At 37.4% G+C, this 20,318-nt stretch overlaps 2 protein-coding genes across 3 annotated transcripts in view; one reads left to right on the forward strand and one right to left on the reverse strand.

The window, feature by feature from the left end:
* Nucleotides 1-4,927, reverse strand: part of TDRD9 (tudor domain containing 9) — a gene marked incomplete at both ends in the record, with an annotated part of 85,671 nt that extends 80,744 nt beyond the window's left edge. The window contains one exon of the mRNA XM_080344622.1: nt 4,761-4,927. Within this exon, the coding sequence (XP_080200748.1) occupies nt 4,761-4,927 (167 nt within the window). The remainder of the gene's footprint in view (nt 1-4,760) is intronic.
* A 707-nt stretch (nt 4,928-5,634) lies between these two features.
* Nucleotides 5,635-18,712, forward strand: ATP5MJ (ATP synthase membrane subunit j). 2 transcript variants are annotated; one of them, XR_013922234.1, is made up of 5 exons: nt 5,635-5,715; nt 7,308-7,431; nt 9,210-9,230; nt 10,105-10,300; nt 18,596-18,712. XR_013922234.1 is itself a non-coding variant. In XM_080346160.1 (4 exons), exons 2-4 carry the CDS (start codon nt 7,308-7,310, stop codon nt 10,128-10,130), a joined length of 171 nt encoding a protein of 56 aa, XP_080202286.1. In that variant the 5' UTR covers nt 5,635-5,715; the 3' UTR covers nt 10,131-11,277. The 2 variants fall into 2 exon arrangements, 1 of the variants encoding a protein (XP_080202286.1); XM_080346160.1 differs by lacking the exon at nt 18,596-18,712 and having other exon boundaries at nt 10,105-11,277.
* Nucleotides 18,713-20,318: the final 1,606 nt, after the last annotated feature.

A 20,318-nucleotide genomic window follows, 5' to 3' on the forward strand; every position in this document is an offset into this window, starting at 1 on the left:
TAGCCATATACAGATGTTAACAAGAAAATACTTATTTCTGTATTATGAAATAGTATCAACCCACAAAGTGTTGGGCAAAAACTTCAGTATTTGTCACATAGCTTTTAAGCTCTATGGGAACTTTATACTGTGGAAGATAAATGGTTTAATATTATTATAATGTCAGTTATACCAAATAAACTGATAAATACCCTTTTTGGTGCTGAATAGTTACCTTTTCACTTCAAGAATAATTCTAAAAAAAACAATACCAGAAGTTATAACATGCTGCATGTACTGTTCCTATATTTATTCCAAAATGTAGTCTGCACGTACTGAAAATAGTGTGAAGATAGACAACTAAATTAAAACGTTGGCTATTTAATGGCATTTAACAACTAGCTCTGTATTCCTTAAGTAGTTAGTAAATCATTTTATTTCAAATAGGTGTACTTCTTCATTTGGCTTATTGGAAGTTAACCTGAAACCCTGACTCTGGATTGAACTTAAACTTCTTGATCAAATCAGACAGTTCTTCTCCAGAATAGCAAGAGTCAACAGATCATTTCCAAAGCAAGAGCTGATCTCTTTAAATAAAACAAAATTTCATGGTTTTCAGTTGCCATCATCTATCATTGTGGGTTCATAATAACATTTTACAAGACTGATTGGATACGTAGAAGTTATGGTCACAGCAAACAATTAGAGCAGAAAATCAATGAAAACATATGCCAGAACTCAGTTTGCTACATTTCCGACTGGGCTCCCACCACTGTATGTAACAAATTTTTACATGTCTTTTACATAAGCTCTTCATCTGCAGATTTACTTTAAATTTGTCTGCCACGTCATTAAAAAAAAAAAAAAAAAGGCAAGACTCACATGGCCCAATTCACAAAACGTACTATTTTGCAAACACAGAGAAAAACTGCTTCCTCTGATATTTTCTTCAAACATACTGAAAAAGACATTCAGATTTCCTTAAGGTGTTAGCATACGACTGAAAGATATTTCCTTTTGCTCCACAGTTGTATTCCCCACTCAAGAAAGAATTTACTAATAATGCAACATAAATTCATTGAAAAAATTGCACAATATTTTCAGAAAATATAAAAATATTACTGGAAAAAAAACACCCACAACTTTGGAAAGCTTATATTCTAGAGAACATTTCATGCAGAAGAGTGGAGCATAATATACACAGAAGGTGAAATAATCAGAACTACTGCATACACCTGACAAAGTGCTAGAGGACTAGAGTAAATCAGTTCCTACAGGTTTAGAATAATAAAAAATTGCAACTCAATACCAAAAGTGATCGGTACCTCCACTTCCCATACTAAATACACAAAACTTCACAAGCATGTGCAAGCTCAGAGCTGGTATAAACTCTCTGCCCTCCTTTTGTGCAGCTGTCAATTTGTGGGCAAATAAAAAGAATTGTTCTCAACTTACTCCACCCTACTGATGCAGGATAAAGAGTAACAGATTCTTCTCATGCTGTTCTAAACAATCCAGACAGGGATCCCTGCATGAGGGCAGGATGGTTTGAAAGAAAGGTTCTTCCTTAGTGATAAAACTCCCCAAAGAGTTAAAGTTCAAATACCTTTTCCATAAGAAAGAGGGCAACCAGGTATTGAGCATATAAAAGGCACTAACATAATTAATATTCACTGAGAATTAACATTGACAATGCTGGTTTCAGAAAATAATTTTTATTTGGTCAGATGTGCCAGATTCCTGTAATGGTAATCCACATAAATTAGTTTCTTAAAATGTTACCTTCATGGCTTTCTATTGCAAAATACATGAAAAAAATCCCTAAAACTTTAGCTTCCAAATTCTAGTTTCTGGAAAAAGGTAGGCCAGTAAACATGCAAGGTCCACTTACCTTTAAGATCATCAAAAACAGGTAGGGGAAAAAAAACGAACCAAAACAAGAACAAAACACACACAAACAGAAACAAACAAACAAACCCCACCAAACAACCCCACAGGAGGACAGATACAACTTACCTGTTCTTCATAAATTTCACTTTAATTTCACTTTAACATAAGCAAATGTACTTTTAAGTCCAGAAACAAGGACCATCAAATACAACATATGCTAAAAGGCAATTGCTGCGTAATAGTTTTTAAAAAATTATCTAGGCATCATAGCCAATTCAGTGTTAAATCCCAACACAATGCTAAGGAAACACACAAAAAGGCTTACCTACTCTTATGCATGCATTTTATTGATCAAAGTGATACTAGGCTACTGCATGCAGTTCTACTGTCCACACTTGGGAGAAAAAAAAACAGCTGGGAACTGGAGAGGATACAGGATACAGCCTTCTGCAAAGGCTGAGATAATTCCATCTGCTAAGACCTCACTTTGTCCATCTTTTCAAAAACAGAAACGAGGTAAACTTTAAAGAAGATGAGCACTTTCACCTGGTTAAAATATTTTTACTCTCTAGTTAAGAAGCAGAGAAAAGCCCAAAGGAAGCAAAGGTGTAAGAGCAAGAAGATGAACTGAAAAAGGTAAACATTTTTTAAAGAAATCTGCTGGGTTTACCACAACATGCTACAAAGAGAATCCACACCTCAGTCCACCAGTTAAAACGAGATATTTTCTGGAATTTAGGTTACACTTAAATTTCAGCTGTATCAGATAGCGGTGACATGGCTGTAGGCCAGCCATTATGTCCCTGCTGGAGATCACTGTCCGAGAACTTGGCTGTCTCTTTAAGCACTTTTTATTTATGGCCTACATGATTTGAATGAGGTGATTGGAAACTATATTGTTCCTCTCACTAAACCAGCTGATATTTCTGACACCGGCAGGCAGCCAACACAAACCACCCCAGTACAGAAAGGCAAGTGGTAATAATTTCAAATGGCAGCACATCTCCCACCTGCACAGATGTGCAGAACAGCATACAGTGTTTTTAGCCAAATAAGCTGGCTGGTGAAAGCTACACCTATGAAATGGAGGAAAACAAAGAGAGAATAACCACTGTTTCCACATTTAAGCCTTTAAGTCCTTTAATGTGAACCACAAATGTCTTGAAAACAAGAAAGGATTTAAGAGTCTAAATTCCTTTTCATTCAGTTAAATGTAATCAGAGCTATTTAAAAGTTAACCAATGAGTTATTTAAGGATCAGAATTCCAGCCACAATTTCTGAGAACCTTTCTCTCTCTCTAACAAGCTCAATTACTAATACTCCTATTTTAGAGGTAGTTCAGATAACAAGATAATCTTAAAACCCTTGGAAAACAAGGCACCATTGGAAAAGGAGAACACGTTCTACTTTTTAAGGGAGATGTGAGGCTTCTATATCCCGTCACTCTCAGTAACACTTTTGTAAAATATTATTTATTACTATGAAAGTGTATACAAACCACTTTACTATAGCCACCACAGATACACTAACCAAACCTGATCTAAATACCAACATTACTACATACTGTCAGAACACCTCCCAGTTTAAGCAGCATCCAGGGAAAAGTTTGGGGTTGTTTCTGTTTGGTTGGGTTTTTCTCACAGTACCCAGACACTAGTGAAAACTATATGTACCTGGCTGCTATTCAAATATACACACAGTTCTCCTCCTTGGCTGTAAGCTCTGCCATCTGAGAATAAAGCACATCCAAGGAGTAACACACCAGTATACCTTCAACTAGCTTTACCCTGGTAACTTAAAAGCTTCAGATAAGTCACAAGAGCAATGAACGTACACAGTTCAGTTAGAAAACACTTAGCAGTCAACTCAGGAAAACAGACTGTTAACTACTACTCAGAGAAAACTAAAGTTCAAATAGTAAAGCAAAGATTCAGTTTGCAGTAACTGAGAACATTTGCTTTAGGTGACCTCAGTATCTTAACTGCTGTAGAATTGCTGACTGGAGAGGAAACACTAGAGAAAGGAAGAGGAGCAGATAGGTCAATTTTTCACAAATGTATAGCATAACAAATTAAACTTACCAAGAAAGTTTCAGAGTAGGTAAAACCTACATCTTATTAGGAATATTTGCTTATGAACTTCGGTATAAACAAAGGATGTATCTATTCAAAACTGCCTAGTTACAAATAACGTAGGAAAATAGCGTCAAAATCTTTATGTACTGTAAAATAGTTATTCAACATCCAACAATCAACCACTGAAAACAACATAATAAAAGCCAGTAATACTGTGAAGGGACTTTGAGGGGAAAACAAAGAACAGCCCAAATCAGCAGTGTTGCTCATTAATTTAATATTTAAATGCATAAAAATACCCTCTGTGAGAGTATTATTCCTTAATGAACACGTAAGCTTACTCCCAAATCTCATTTTATTTATCACTTGCTACTGCAAAAATTCTTAAGTTACACACACAGCTGAACCAAGTATTTTCTAACACTATTCCAGCTTTTTTAGCAGCACTAGCCATAACTGCACACCAGCACCAATGCACTTTAGAGAAAGATAACCCTACGTGTACCACATCTAGAGATAAGCAAGACAAGACGTTAAATAGGAAGTAAGAAAATAGCTTAAGTATTAAGACAACAAAAACATGGCTAACCACACCCAGACTACAGCCTCAAATACTACCCAGGATGTTAGGCCAGAATCCAACAACAGCACCTGAGCCCACAGAGCAGGGGAGTCAGAGGCAGCGGTCTAGACCCTGAGGAAATGCCCTGCATCCCAGGGGCCACAGGTGCACATGACAGAAGGGAGGCCACCGGTGTCCTCACAAACAGAGCTTCACCCTGGCTGTGAAGAGCATCTCCAAGCCCCACACTCACCCCACAGCCATTAACGGTTCCCGTGCAGCAAACGGGCTCGGGGGGCTGCAGGGGGGGCCATGCAGGGTGCTGGCCTGCGCCTCCTCGCCCAAGAACTCGACATCGGTGACGGCTTTGCCGATAGTGAACCAGTCTCTGATCTGCTCCTCGGTGAGCTGCCGCAGCATGATGGCGGCCACACGCGGCTCCCACTTCACGCGCGCCCCGCCGCACCGTGCCTCTTCCCGCCCTCGGCCCGGCCCCGCCCTCAGCACGTGACCCAGGCCCAGGCCCCGCCTGTCCCGCCGGTGCTTCCCGCGCTCTTCGCGGGACCGTGGTCATTCGCGGCTCAAACACGAGGATGCGGGGCAATTTGTTCGCCCCTCACACTCCCAGAACAATGGCCGGAAGCTACTCTGGGATTTCAGTCGCCCTGTCCCTCCCGTCGCCCGCGGGAAATGTCCCACAGGCGTGTAGATGCCTCAGCCCTCCTGAATCGGACCAGCGGGTGGCTCCCCGCCCCCCGGACATGCTGTTCGCTGTGTGAAGACTTGCGGGTGCTTCCCGGCATTGTCAGTCACACAGGACAGTCACCGTGTTCCCGGCAAGTGAGGTGTGGATCGGGCAGAACTCTGGTGAGAGGGGCCCTGGCACTGAGCGGCCGGAGCTCGGTGAGGGTCGGGCAGGGCCCTGGGGCGGCTGAGCGGCCGCAGGGACTTGACAGGGTCTATATGTCGCGCGAGGCCGCGTTCTCCGCGCGCTCAGGTGCACGAGGAGCCGCGGCGGCAACAGCGCTCGGCTGACAGCGGAGTGCGCCCGGGTCCTCCGCGCCGTTAGGGGGCGCTGCGCGGCGGCGGCGGTCTCGGTTAGCCCGGGGTTTTCTCTCGTCCTTTCCCAGCATCCCCCGCGGCTGTAGCGGAGACCGTCCCCAGCCCGGTGACCTTCGGCGGCCGCCCGCGCTCTCCCGGCCGTCAGGGTGGGTTCCGACCCAAACGCGGCCTGCCGGTTGTCGGCGGGCACCGCCCCGGGGTGTCTCAGGGCGGCTGTTGTGGTTCAGCTGGGGGAAGGAGGGGGAGTGGGGGCCGCTGCCAGGGGCGCTCGAGCTCAGCCGTTACCCGCCCCGCCGTGGGGATGGGGCTGCGGGTCAGGCCCCGGGCGGGCGGCCGGTGCCCCGGGTGCGGTGCGGGCACGGCGGGGTGGCTGTGAGGAAGCAGATTCAGCGCTGTTCCTGGTAGATGTCAGGAAAAAAAGGCCTGAACGACGTCGCGCCCACCGAGGCCTTCGGGAAAGGTTTTATCAGGGTGTTAATTGGAAATAGAATCACTTATTCTCTATGCTTCGTAGTGGTGCGAGGAAAAGCCTTTGCTTCCTTTCTCTTTTCTCTGCTTGTTTGTTGGTATGTCTTGATATTCTGCTGTAGCAGAATGACAGCTATTACGGCACTATTCATCTGAAACTCCAAATACTGGGAACTTAGGGGGAGGTGCAGTGTTCCTAATAGTATTGCTGGAAGTGCAACACTGTTTCAGGCAATCTGTCCACAATAAGAAAATTTTATTGAAATATCTGTTCATAAATAAAGATAAATATGGGTTTGTCTGTAATTATACATTAATTATCATAAAGACGTTTTCATTAAGAAGGACCTAGATTTTCCTGGTGGTTTTGACATTGGCTACCCTTGCATCCTTTTCTCTTTGATGCTTGCCAAAGGGTGCTTTACATTTAGTAATGGCAAATAAGTAAGTAAGTAAGCATTACCTCATAAAAGTTTAATCTGCTTTTAAATCCTGGGACTCTGTTTTACCATGCACTGCCCATATATATATATAGCTGACTTTATTGAGTTGTAGTAAGTGTGAATAGTGACTTTATAGGGGTGAAGTGCTATATGTAAGACAGTAGAACATGTAGTATTTCAGTGCCTTTGTGGTGCAAATGTGTACTAGTATGTATGGGGGATAGTGTAAGCTTTATTTTAAAACATCTTGCAGTTTTCTGTTTGTCTAACAAAGCTGTGTAGAAAGGGAAAAAATAAACAGGCTTCTTGCTCTTGGAGCATATTTTGAAAGTAAAATATCCATAATAAATCATTAATTCAGTAGCTTGACATCATTTATTTTGCTATTTAGAGTAGAAATTACCATGTTGGGAGAGATAGCTTTTGGGGTGGGAGGGAAATGAACTCAGCAGTGCAAGTGAGCAGCCTCTGGCTTGTCTGGAACAAAGCTTTTCTCCAGCAGAGCTGTCACTGATGGGGAGAGTGGAGCCTAATTATTGCTACTCTGCAAAATGCTCTATTGAGTCATCTTTCCACCCTTTCATCAGCTAAAAATTATTATTTTTTTATTATCTTAGCATATAAATTGTGACCTTAACTCTGAATTTTCGTTGCTTTAGTTTGGAATAAGTACTTTTGCATGTTTGGGGATTGATTTTTTTTTAACCTGTAAACTGCTGCTGGTGTATATCGCGAGTGTGTATGTACATAAGCACATATATGTATGTATATATTAAAAATACAGCAGGCAAGAAGCTCACCATTGCAAAACTTCTTGTAATTTTCAGATGGTGCAGTCCATGGTTCCAAAGTCATTGAGAGCCATGAAATTCTACTTCACTACCGTGTATCAAGAAATATGGGTTGGTGTAGCATTAACAGCTTATGCCTATTACAAAATTTCATATGGTGGTAAGTTACACATTACAGTCTTCATTAGCTGTTACTTTAAAGATAAGGTTTGTAGATGATAATCTACAGTTAGAAATCAGTCATGGAAAACATCCAACAAATAAGAAGTTAACACTCTTAAGGCCAGGTATTTGCCATAAAAGTTTAGAAGTTTTAACATGCTCAGTGTATTATAGAAGGTTACACTAGCAAAAATACTAAAATACCAGTGTAACTGTGCCTGCATTATGAAGATTAGGTAACTTAGTTATTGGTTTTTAAAACTTCCATCTAACTTGCAAGCTATAGCCAGAGACTTCTGTAGATTTGTCCTGATGTGGAATGTAAGGTTGTTTTGAACTAGAACTTACTTTGATTAGAATTTTTTTAGAATCCTTATGTTTTTGAGTTTTTGCTCAAGATCTGCAAGAAAATACAGTTTACAAAAGTTTTTCCCATGTGAATTTGTGAAAAGTAAAGTACTTAGTTTATTTTGGGTGGATGCCCCTCAAAATGTGAGGTACATCACTGAACGTTAAAATGTGTGTACGTTGGTGATAGTGGAGCAGTTTCTCAGAGGAAGAAACAAAATATCTAATGTAAAACTAATAAATTAGAGTGGGTCAGGTTCCTCAAAGCAGAAGGGTATAACAGATTATGGTGTCTTAAAGGTCTTGTTCTTGAATTCTAGGCTATGCTGAAAAAATTCCAAATCAAAGCCTTTACTAACTGTCATGAAGAATGAAATGTTATAAACTGTAGACAAACTTGATGGGGAAAGGAACTCACTGTGGGAACAGTTGAGTGATGTTACCTCAGTATTTCTCTAGCTTTGTCCAAATAACTTGTAGCATGTCCAAAGATGTAACACTACACTTAAAAGCTGATGTAAATATAAGTAGACGAGAAGTCAGAGAGAAAAAAATATAATTTAACTTTTGCTTTAACTTATTTAATTTCAAAAATTGAAAAATTGACAGACTTTTTTAGGTGTGCATTCATGTTATGCTACTTTTATTTTCATTTATGAGTTAGATAATAGATGTGGTGTAGGGTTTTGAGGGTCAAAACCTTGATATGGGGCAACTGTATGCTAGGCATTATTTTAAACTGAAGCTAGCTTTTAATAGCTGTAGCCTCTTCAACAGTTTGGGGAACAGTTTTGCAAATAATAGGTATATTTATAAAAGAGTGTGCTGTAGAATAACTTAGATTGAAAGGGACCTCTTGAGCTCACCTGGTCCAAGACACCGGTTGAAGTAGTTAGGGCAGAGTTAGATCAGGTTGCTCATGGCCTTATTCATAATTCAAATGAATATTTTCAAGAGTGAAGATTGTACAACCTCTTAGGACTGCTGTCCTTATGAAAATTTATTTCCATCTTTTCTTGTCTGATCACTGTGAATCAGTGTTTTAAGAGAGCAGTTACAATGGGAATGTAAAATAAGCTGTTTCACTCAAAGGAAGACTTTAAAGCAAACTGTATTCTTGTCACTTCCGTTTCTATCTTTATGTTGTGTGTATTTATATCTATATATTATGTAAAATAGTACCATTCTGTATACATTTCTTTTGAATTACAATAGGAGTCTTCATGGCTACAATTTCTAAATGCATGGACTCTTGTATAATTAAAAACAAACAACTTTTAAGAAATCAATGTAAGATTTACTGACATGTGCCATGGAAAGTAGCTGTTGTACACTTAAAATCTTCAAGCTAATTAGCAAACCATAAGCAGTATAATCTAATGGAACTTTAACTGTTATTGTTCAACTTGTGTTTTTCTTTTTTTCCAGGCAAAAAAGCAGTGGCAGACAGTAAGTATTAAATACCTAATAATCTGTTGTATTTTTTAAATTACTGCAGTAAAAATTAGCTTAGCATATTTTACATGAGTTTGGGGCTTAAGTTATGGATTTAGAAAATGTTTAAACACTATTTCAAAATATATAGTTTTGGTTGTATTGATAGTTTTATAGAAACATGTAGAAACATCTGTGAATCTGTACCTCTGTCTTAAATTGTCCTATGCGGTGGTTTTAGGAGTACAATGGAAGTGGTACGCCTTGATTGGAGGGGTTGAAATTATTTTAAATAATAGTAACAATAGTTAATGGAGTTACTTAAATGAGCACAGTCTTAAGAGTAGCTGCTATTTTAGCTGTCAGGAAACTAAGAAGTTTAAACTTGTATTTTGAATTTTTATTTTTATATCTTCTATAAAGTAGTGTTTAGATATTTATGGACAGTTTCTTCTGACATCACACTGGAATTTTTCTTGAGCTGCTATATCTCAGTTAACTTTCTGTTCCATGATAGACAGTCCATTTGCTCCTAGTCAGACTTCTATATGCAAACATTATTTACATTTAAAAATATGTAATTAGTGAAAATACTGCCAAGTAGACTCAAGGACAATAGCAAGAATAAATTTTAATTTAGGAAGAACCATACTGAAACTAAGCAAGAATGGATGTTTGCCTATAATAGTGCTTTAAAGCTTGCAAAAGAGGATTTTTAGTATTGACCCAGTTTATATATGCAGTTTGAGGTTTTGTTTTATTTGACAGGGCAGTGGAATCTGCCACTTCTTGTGCTCAGATGTAGAGTTGCCTGTTCTAGGTACTGAACAACGTTCCTGAATGGATTTGCTCTACTGTTTGAACAGCCTAAATTGTCTCTGTGTTTCAGAGTCCTCCGGTGCTGGCCATCATTAAAGACCTCTTCTCTTCTTGGAGTATGAACTTGGTGGTTCGTCATCTGTACTGTAAATGAAGCAAGTTACAACCATAGGGAAGTTAATTCTAAAACTGTACCTGATCCAACTGCTGTAATTGGAGAAAGAATAAATCCATTGAGCAACAAGGAATTAAACATGTTGGACAAAGTATGCCACAGTGTATTGTTAACCTAATTTTTATAATAAGGGGTTTTTTGTTTCCTACAGTTCTTCCAAGTTCACCTTTTTCAACAGTACTTTGAAAAAGACCAAATTTCTATAACTGAACTTCTTAATAGAATTAGCCAACATTTCTTACAATAGCTTTAAGTCCTTTTTTTTTCTAATGATACCTTTTTGCCTACAACTTTTAAAATGTCATTTAAAAGTATGCCAAATGTGAGGAGTTAATTCTTAGCTTTTCACCAACAGTGCAATAATTAAGGTTACAAAAACTTATTTTTAAAACCTTACCCTTTTTTAAAGAGTTCTTACTTCTGCAAGGATTAAAAGCAAAAGCTGTATCGTTATTAAAACACTATGCAAAATGTTTAAAGAGGTTTTTAAAAAGTACATTATTGACAACTATTTTTGTCCTTTATATTCAGTAGAGCTAAGGAATTATGCTGAAAGGCTCTTCCTTTAGTCACAAATTTTGCAAAGGAGTAAGTAATAACATGCCCATATTGTATGAGAAAACTGAGATTACATGGGCCATCATCTGCCATTTGAGTTTATGAAAATCTCAGAATTGAAAGGGAATAATGAAATCACGCATTGTGGCAGAAGTTAATATAAGCATAAACAAACATTTAACTGACTTCAAAGAATTTTTCTTTTTCCTGGAAATTTAGAAGTAATATATGTATTACTAAGAAGGGTCATTAGTGGTTTTTTGTAGGCAGCTGTCAAAATCACTTCATAGGTATTGTTATATTTTGGAGACTCTAGGAACTGATATCTTATGAACATCAGATTTCAGAACTGTACATACTGAATTCTTTATCAAGGATACATAGTATAAAACCAAAATTGGACTTCATGTCATGTTTTGTTTAAATTTAGCCTAATCTGCTTTTGAAAAGATTAAGAGGCTTAAGTCATTTAATGACTTAATGCTTACGTACATCTTTTTAACTACTTCACTGAAACATCTTAAATCTTTCAGCTTGATTAAAGTTTTGCTTTTCAATCGTTCTGATTGCAGTATCTGGCTGTAACTTAAATATTTCGTATTTTAATACTTGATAACCTTACCTGCACATGGTAAACATTCCAAGCACTGTGTAGCCTTTAGTTTCTTAAAAATTTATACTTCTGCTTATGCTTAATAGGTATACCTACAATGAGGAAAACTAACAGTCATATTTCTCTGAAAGCTTTCTTTAAAAATTCAAGTATAGCATTGATCAATTTGAAATGAATAGGTGACATCTATCTTTCATGCATTCTTGACATTTCTTCAACAGTTGTTCTTCTTGTTGTATCTTTCCCTTGATACGTTTTAGCTGATTCTTTCATCATTTTCATCATTTCTGTGTGGGCTTTTCAGTGTTTTCCTCACCACAGAAGAGTGAATGGGAAGTCAAATAACTCACTATTTGTTTCTTTACATAAAGACAAAAGCCTCCAGAAGGAGGGAGCAGAGAATAAAAACTAGAAGAAAATGGAGCTTCACATGAACAGATATTAGGCCAGTGGTGATTACAGGGTGGGTCAGAGTTGTGGTTTAGTTAATAACTTATGCCAGGTAAGGAGCTATATGTGCATTTGTAATGCAAATTTATGATCACTAAGTTATAGTTCCTAAGATACTACACATACTTCAAATGACCTGCTTTAGCAATTTGCAGTTACAGAGCTGAGGAAAACAAGCTAGGGAAAAAACATCAATCGAGGCAGGATTTGCTTCACCATAGCTAGAACCAGCACACTGGGCTGAGCTACATCAACGACCTGGCTGATCTCCTAGACCTTAATTGAAAAGCAAGAGGAGCTTCTGCTAACCTGCCCTTGGAGCAGTTAACTGCACTATTAGGTAAACTTAACCTTCTTCAACTCTTAATGCTTCTTGATATCTGACATGCTTGACTTTATAGTAAGGAAAGGGCAACAATGTCTGGGTTATGAAAACTACAGTTTCTACTGAAGTAATGCTATCTGCAGTTGATTCTTACGTTAGTGCATCTCTGTCGGAAATTTCTAATAAGGCTTCAGAATATTCCTTCCTGTTTGTGATCCTTAAGACAAAAATCTCTACAAGAGATAAGGCAAGTAAAATTGCTGTTTATGTTTAAATAGCTTTTGTTTTCACTTAAGTAGGATCCAGAAGGAGGGAATTTTCAGTCAGTGGCTTGACTCAGGCAGAAACCAATACACCCATAATGTGTAACACCTGTAGTACTATCTACCTACTTTCTGTTCCTCTATGCTGAAGCATACCAGGTAGTATAAAAGACAATAAAGGAAAGTTAGCTAAGGTATTGTAAGTGCTATTTCCTATTTACAGTGAAGTGTGAAAGGAGTAATCAATTTTCTTTGCAGCACTAGCATCTGGAGCATAGCTCTAGGTAGAGAAGCATTGCAAAGCAGTACCCTTGAAGTGAATACTCTTAATTTAGAATATATGCCCTTTTTTGTAATTTAGCTAAGGTGATGTTGAAAGCTATCTCAAAAAGGTTTTCGTGTTCCCAATAGGTGTCTATATAGAGAAGCCTCAGCTACTGAACAAACCTATTTTCTATGCAAATGAATATTTAGGATCAGAATTTTTATTCATGGAGGTGATATTAATCATGATTCACAACTAAACACTGGTGGGAGAAATGCTTAGTGCTCATTGATGGATCATGCTGTATCCTGTTAGCTGCTGCTTCTTTATATTGCTGACATGTCTAAAATGAGAGGATTACATTTAAACTTTATATACTAAAATAGTTCAGCAATTGCATTTTTCATTTGCCTGTGATAAAGCACCAGCAATGGCAAAAACTGACTGTTTACTACTTTTGCAATGTTAAGTGCAACAACGAACTCCTATAGGGCCTAAGAAACCTCATCTAAATACCGCAGCACCATCTTGACCAAGTTTTGCTGTGACATTGGTATTTTTTCTTTAAAGCAATGCAGAACATGAAAGCTTAGCAGCAGGGACCTGTATTAATAATGACAATGCTAATGCAAGGTATGGTCTTTTTTACAGTACAAGTCGTTCTGTATTTGCCCCTCCACACCAGGTCATGCTTACGGCTAGGATTTCTCAATGTGGAGCTCTGAGATTTCTAGAACATTTTCAAGTGTTGTCCTACAATCAGGAATCTCAGAGTATCCCCTGCATACTAATAAAGTATTGTGGAATACCATAGGGGAGCAGCAAAGTACAATCAGAGCCAAGGAAACATTAGTCACAGGGCCCAACCTACTTAACCTCTTTAATGGGTAACTTAGGAAAAAACCCAAATGTTTATTCATGTTAATTGAGAGGATGAGTAAAGTTGCAGGAAATGATCTAAAGGAACTGAAACAGCTGAACTAGACTGCTATTTATCTGAATCATGATAGCAGACCACTGTTTGAAGTACAAATCCAGGCTGATACTGAGCTGGTATGTTTACGTGTATTGTGCTTTCAGTTCCCCAAGGAAGGTAAACTATCAGGTGCTTGTTAGGCACAGGTGATGATTATATGTGACATCACCACCAGATGGCTGAAATGAAACTGAGGAAATCAACGTGTGAAATCTCTATTGTTTCATTTACGGAAATCTGTAAAGTTACTAGGGAGGAAAAAATAGCAAGATAGGAGGTTCCCTGAGGCATTAAATGTTGGTTAACAATTCAGTTAACAGGGGAACAAGAAGTGGCAAGATAGTGCTTGAACAGCCTGCTCTTCATACCATAATTCCATGACCTTTAGCAACTAACATTTAGCAGCTAATATTCTCTTCACTTAAGAATATAAAGCCATATGACTCTGATTTGGTAATTTACAAATAACTCCTAAACAAGAAATTCCTGTAGTCTGTAGTCCTGTAGGCAAACTATTTGGAAACAGTTACTCTCTCCTAACTCAGAATGAACTGACCACCACAATAATGGATTATTTGGAATTTTTAATTAAATTCTGCTAAGGCTACTATGATCTCCTTGGTTGTGGTTTAACAGTATGAGTACTCTGGCAGCTGTACCAGCTTGTGAGGTTTCTACCCGTATACTACAGAGCCTTGCTCCTCATAGTTTTGGTGATACAACTATTTGCGACTCAGATCAGGCAATTCTTCATATTTTTTTTCCCCTCTAAAATGACAAAACAAGCCTTCTGGGTTTTTTTTTTCTGTTTTAATTTGGATCCATCTCCTAATCCTGTTTACAGCAAACCTGGTTTATAACTTGCATTACTGCACAAAAATAGTACTTTTTTGCAGAAAAGGAGAAGAATCAGAATTTCTAGCTTCTCATTCACTCACCCAGCTTTCCTAAGTCATTGTGTCCCTTGCAATCATTTAAAGCGAATTTCCTCTTCATACCCAGCTACGCACACGATCAAAGTACTGTCTCTCCCAGAGGAACTGTCATCCTTGTCAACACTCACAGGAATAAAAAGAATGCAGAACTCCACCCTGTATACAAATCAGGAACGTCAGCTTGTGCTTCAGCAAAAAGGCAGAACTATACTTCCTTCCTCTGTGACAGCACATCGCTTTCTCAAGTTGATAGTATCACTTATTATAATTAATTGGGACAAACGAACAAGTAGGGAACAGGGAGAACGATTATACCGCAATAATCTAATGCTCCGTACTTGCATGAAGAATAGTTTTAGTAATAAAGGATAAATTTGGAAGTGGTTCTGCAAATGAAATTATTGGTTGTCATCAAATGAAAACACACTATTATGACAATACACTTTTAATTATTATGACCTTCGACAACCTAAAGTAACTTTTTAAAATTGACATGACCTTTAACTATTTTGTATCCATATAATCACAGTAACTTCAGCTATCTGCTGGAACAGACAATAATGATTTCTTTAGAGCTAATGAAGTGTTTGTGTTTGTTGAAGTGATAATAGGGACTTTGTGGGTGGTAGTATTCTCAATGAATCCCACCTTTGGTGACTACTTCTGCCTACACAGATTTTTCCTGCAGTATCAGTTGTAGTCTTCATTTCTTGTTTTAACCTGTTGTGTTTAGCATACTTTTGATAATATTATGAATTGCTGCAATTAAGGGGGAATTCTTTAGGTAAGGAGTAGGAACTGTTTTGAGATTATTTCATATGGAATGTTATATAAACAAGCAAAATGGCAACAACTAAACTGAATACAGCCAGAGTATTCTGGGAGGAAAAAAGAGGGATTAATAAAATGGATTAGAATGTGAGCAGGCATTTGATACAGGACCAAGAATACAGGGAAGGATACCCTTTCTTTTTTTTTAGGGTCTAACCTAAAGCATTTCTACTTCTATAATTAACTCCATTATTTATCCTGAGGATATACAGAGAACAGTCTCAATCTATACTTTTTTGCAGCACTATTATTTCAAGCACGGTACTCTTGATGCTTCAGGTACACCTTTTACTGTAGTGTATAGAAAAATAAGCCAGTTTTAAATTCTCTTATACCTGACATTACAGTTCTCTCCTTATGTTGTATTCCATGTTTATTTTCAAGGGGCATGTGAGATGATAATTCTTTTTGTCCCAGTTAGGACCTCAAGACACTTCTTTAAAATAATTAGCAAAAATTTAAATTATGCATGGGTGTTTTTCAGTAAGCTAAGAATTGGAGACATACGGGTTTTAACAAAGGACCTGACTCTTGTTTCAGTAAACAGCAAGACATAAATACTTTTCAGCATACTTTGATTTAGTTAATTTTTTGGAGTAATGCAATTATAAAAGGAATCTTGCCAAAAATATTTTTACTTTGCTTGTATTTGTATGTATTCTTATTAACGCTAACTACCACACCTCTTTTTAAATTACGGCTACTAATTTAAACATGTACTCAGGCCTGTCTAGAAGGACAGAAGCAGAAGGCAAGAAAAAAAATGGTGTAGAACTTTTACATAGCAGTTGGAAGAAAAAGGCGAAAGATTCAAGTTACTTGTGTGGTAGCTTGTCCTTTTATAGAACAGAAATACCGGTTTTGAATGTGAGACATAAGCAACAGACAGACCTTTAAGGTAGCATCTAATCATCGCTGAGCAAGTAGGCTATTATTGTGAGTACTTCTCCATGACGAACACGCTCCTTTCCAGTCTTTCAAATCTTCTGAGGTTCAGCTGCATATTATGATATCTTTGAATAAATCAACCTAAAATACATTCCAGACACATGCTGGTGATACATTTTCTACTGTCACAAGTTTTAGGGCTTTTCACTGAATAATTTTCAGTAGGGTTCCATCAATGCCCTGTCCAATTCATCTCCTTTATTGTTGATGTTCTTCTGTTTAGGCAGCTAAGAATTGTAGTAAACCTTGTCATGGGATCACAACAGTAAAAATAAAAATTATTCAGAAATATGTTTCAAGACAAGCTACTTAGAGGCCAAAACAACTTGTCTCATTGATGTTCCCAGGATTAGAACATCATTACCTGGAAAAGCAATATTTGACTTTTAAGGATCAGTAAAGCACAAAAACATAAAATGTCTTAGATTACATCTGCTGGTCAGATTGAGTGCAGCTGCTCTTCTATAAAAATGGACTATTAAAAAAGTGTCTGTGACAGAAAAACTCAGATTAACAATAAATTGCATACACCTGTATAGAAGACAGCCGTGCTCTGACAAGTTTTGGTAATCAAAAAGTGATCACTTAAGGCCTTGGGGTTTTATATATTTATTTTTATATATATATATATATATATATATAGAGTGCAGAAATGTTTTCCATAGAGGTGTATCTTAAATCATAACCATATCCTGTTTCACAACTGTAATGGTGCTTTATTTAAATAGATTCGATACTTTCTATTGTATTTTTGGAGGAAAGTTACCTTGTGTATTCTGATCTGTAAAATCTGTGATGAGTACACATGCAGAAAGGGTGAGGAATGTTATTTTCAGTAGCGGAGTCCTAATAACGTAGTTTAAATACTAAGTATAAACAAATTACAATTTTTTACAAATACACATTTAATTTGTTTTATAATTACTTTCTCCTACAATATGTGAGTATTCTTCTGTTCAGAGACATGTTTTTCTCTCCAAGCTTCCTTTGCACATCACCGTGTCTCAGTAATTGCTGAGAAACACCTTCCAGTATCAGAATCGAGCACAGAACTTCCCTAATCTCCCCTCCCAAGCTGCAGTCCTTGAAGTTCACCCATTACCAGGTACAACAGCAGGAAGCATGAGCTCCATTATGTTACACCCTCTGCATGTTTTTTCTTAGTAGATCTACTTACCTCAAGTAAGCTAACCAAGAAAAAGACATATTCTAGAGGAAGATACACATTTCAAATTAGGAATTACTGGGTTTGAATATGGGAATAATACAAAAAAACCCCTGTATCTGATCCAGCAGTAAATATAAGGAAAAAAAGCAGATTATTTTCAATTATAGTAAATTATAGTGAAAAGTAGTTGTCGATCTTAAACAAGGAAGTGATGGTTAACAGAAAAGTTGAAGATTAGCTGCCCATCATTTTTGCAGCATGGATTAAATACTCATCGTGTATCACAGAATTCTGCATTAGGCTTTTAGCTGAGAGAGAAAACATTTGAAATCGCTTCATACAGAAATTGTTGTAAACACTTGAGTACTTGACTCACTGAATCATGGCTGAGATACGCGAGAACAATTTTAGACTTAGAGTAACAAATGAAATGGCTGGACTCAATCTTAAAACATGACCTACCTGTCCTTTTCCCCCTCAAACTTAGCCAAGTGATACACCCAAAACGAAGTAGCATATAAACAAAGGAGTAAAGTGAAGCATTGACTTGCTACTCTATCCCCTCCCTAATTAATGTTTCAACTAATAACCCATCATCTAGTTAGTCAGAGATACTTCCACTCATCAGGGGCATATGGAAAATTTAAGAAAAAAAGTTTTTGTAAAGAAGTATATTGAGAGTCCAAATACTTATAAACCTAAAGCTACAAGCACAGAGGACCTCTCCCAGGACATTTAAGCTTTTGTTTTCTCCACCCTTTGGAATATAGTTAATGGTTTCATCATTATAAATTACAGGGGAGCAGAACAAGATTTTCCGTCTGTAAAAACAATGGCACATAATCCGTCTTATAAAGCTGTATCTTCTGTAGCTACAACATGAAAAATTAACAGTACCTTTTAGTGTAAGAATTTTATGGGAGTGTGTAGTAACACATTCTCAATGAGGCCACAGCATTCTCCACTAAGTACGTTCTGCATCACGTGTGTTGGATTTAGCATACAATTTACGTTATTGTTTAAAGAAATTACATCTCTAATCCACCAAATGCAGGGCTGAACCACATGACGTACCAGACACTCAAATCCCCAGGAAGTGCACACAGCTCTGCTATATACAGATCATATGGCTTCACTCCTGCTTTAATTATTATGCTCCTTTTTAGAATGATGCACTGAGTAGATTGTGCTGTGGAAACTTTAGAACCTTAGTCATCTAGTCCAGCATACATTACTTTAGAATATTACAAGGTAGTGATGAAAAAGTATCTTTCTCCTGTTCACGTGTCTCAAATACTGTATACAAAACAGACATCAAAGTGTTTCTTTTAGATTATTATTTATAGTTTATCTCTGAACAGGTTTGGTGGGGTTTAAAATGCACTGGCTGTGTATGAATTCAAACATGGCAACATATGACTATTGTTCAGTATGAATTCCTTATTGTTGCAGCCTTAGGAAGTCAGCTTGATTCTGGAATGAGAGGTTACTTAAAGCCATAGCTAACAAATTAAAATATCTTTCCTTTAAATATACACACTTTACACAGTATTTCACAAAAGATTTCAGGCTACCTGCTATGAAACTCCCCTTGACATACTTTTTTTTTGTTTGTTTGTATCATCTGTTACATAGTGCTATACCTGCATGTTAACTGCTTGGCAAGTTACAGAAGTACTTTTGTGACTCAACTTCTAAAATAGTTTACTTACAGCTAATTCCTCCTGCATTACAGCAAATGCAAAATGTAATTTTTGAAAGGAAAGTTGTACTCTGTAATAAAGTAATCTCCTCATGCATTTAGAATGGATACATTAAATTTTTGTAATACACATAAAACCCTCCATCCTCAATTTTTAGACATTTGATTCTGCCAGTTGTGAGGAAATTCATCCTAACTGTCACCATCCAAAAGTCTGCCCTCTAATCTAAGCTAGTCATCCAGGCTCCATCTTAAATCAATAGAGAGATAGGCACCTTCAAAGAGCAACAGATTTAGATAGTGGGATGAGTATCTCGGCATGGAATTAATTGCCTGCAGAGCTACCTCTCTCTTCCCTCCCCTCCCCTCCCCATCCCCATTTATCTACAGAAGGAGCCTAGATGGCTGATTGAGACTATCCGCCTAGCTTCTAGATTACTGAAGTTGGATAAGACAGATCCCACCCTAAATGTTTGACCTCTGTGTCTTTCTGGCTATAAATAGGGGTACCTGTTATTTCAAATAAAACCACATGAAAAGAAAAAAAAGTTTTAAATTAAATAAACACTTATTTTCCTGTGACACTTCAAAAGCCTGAAAATATTTTCCTATGCTCCAGAAAAGCATCTTAATAATGCAAAATAAAAAAGAAGCAGGAGAGATTCAGATGTAGGAGTTTTAAAAACTTTAAAACGCACGTTTTAAAATCTCAGTAGAAGATACTTAAAAAACACAGGTAGGAATTGGAACTTCATCAGGAGCGCTCCTGAAGATCTCATTAGTCTCCCATCTGTATCTCTGGCAATCACTGCTTGTCCTAAGAATAACATGCATGATCAAATAAGAAGTCTGCCAAATTATAAACTGCAGTTAATATTTTTTTTCAATAAATTTGGTTAAAATACAAAATAAATTCATGCTAATTTTTCTCTACCATAAATTTCAAGTACTTTAGCAAAACATTAAAATGCTAGTTTATACATTTCAATCAAATGTTAATTTATAGCTAAACACGAGCTCAGCACAAATCTCAAAAACTAACCATACCATACCACAGTAATTCTTCATTTTTTGG

Source organism: Nesoenas mayeri, assembly GCF_963082525.1.
Source record: "Nesoenas mayeri genome assembly, chromosome: 5".
Classification (NCBI taxonomy): Eukaryota; Metazoa; Chordata; class Aves; order Columbiformes; family Columbidae; genus Nesoenas; species Nesoenas mayeri.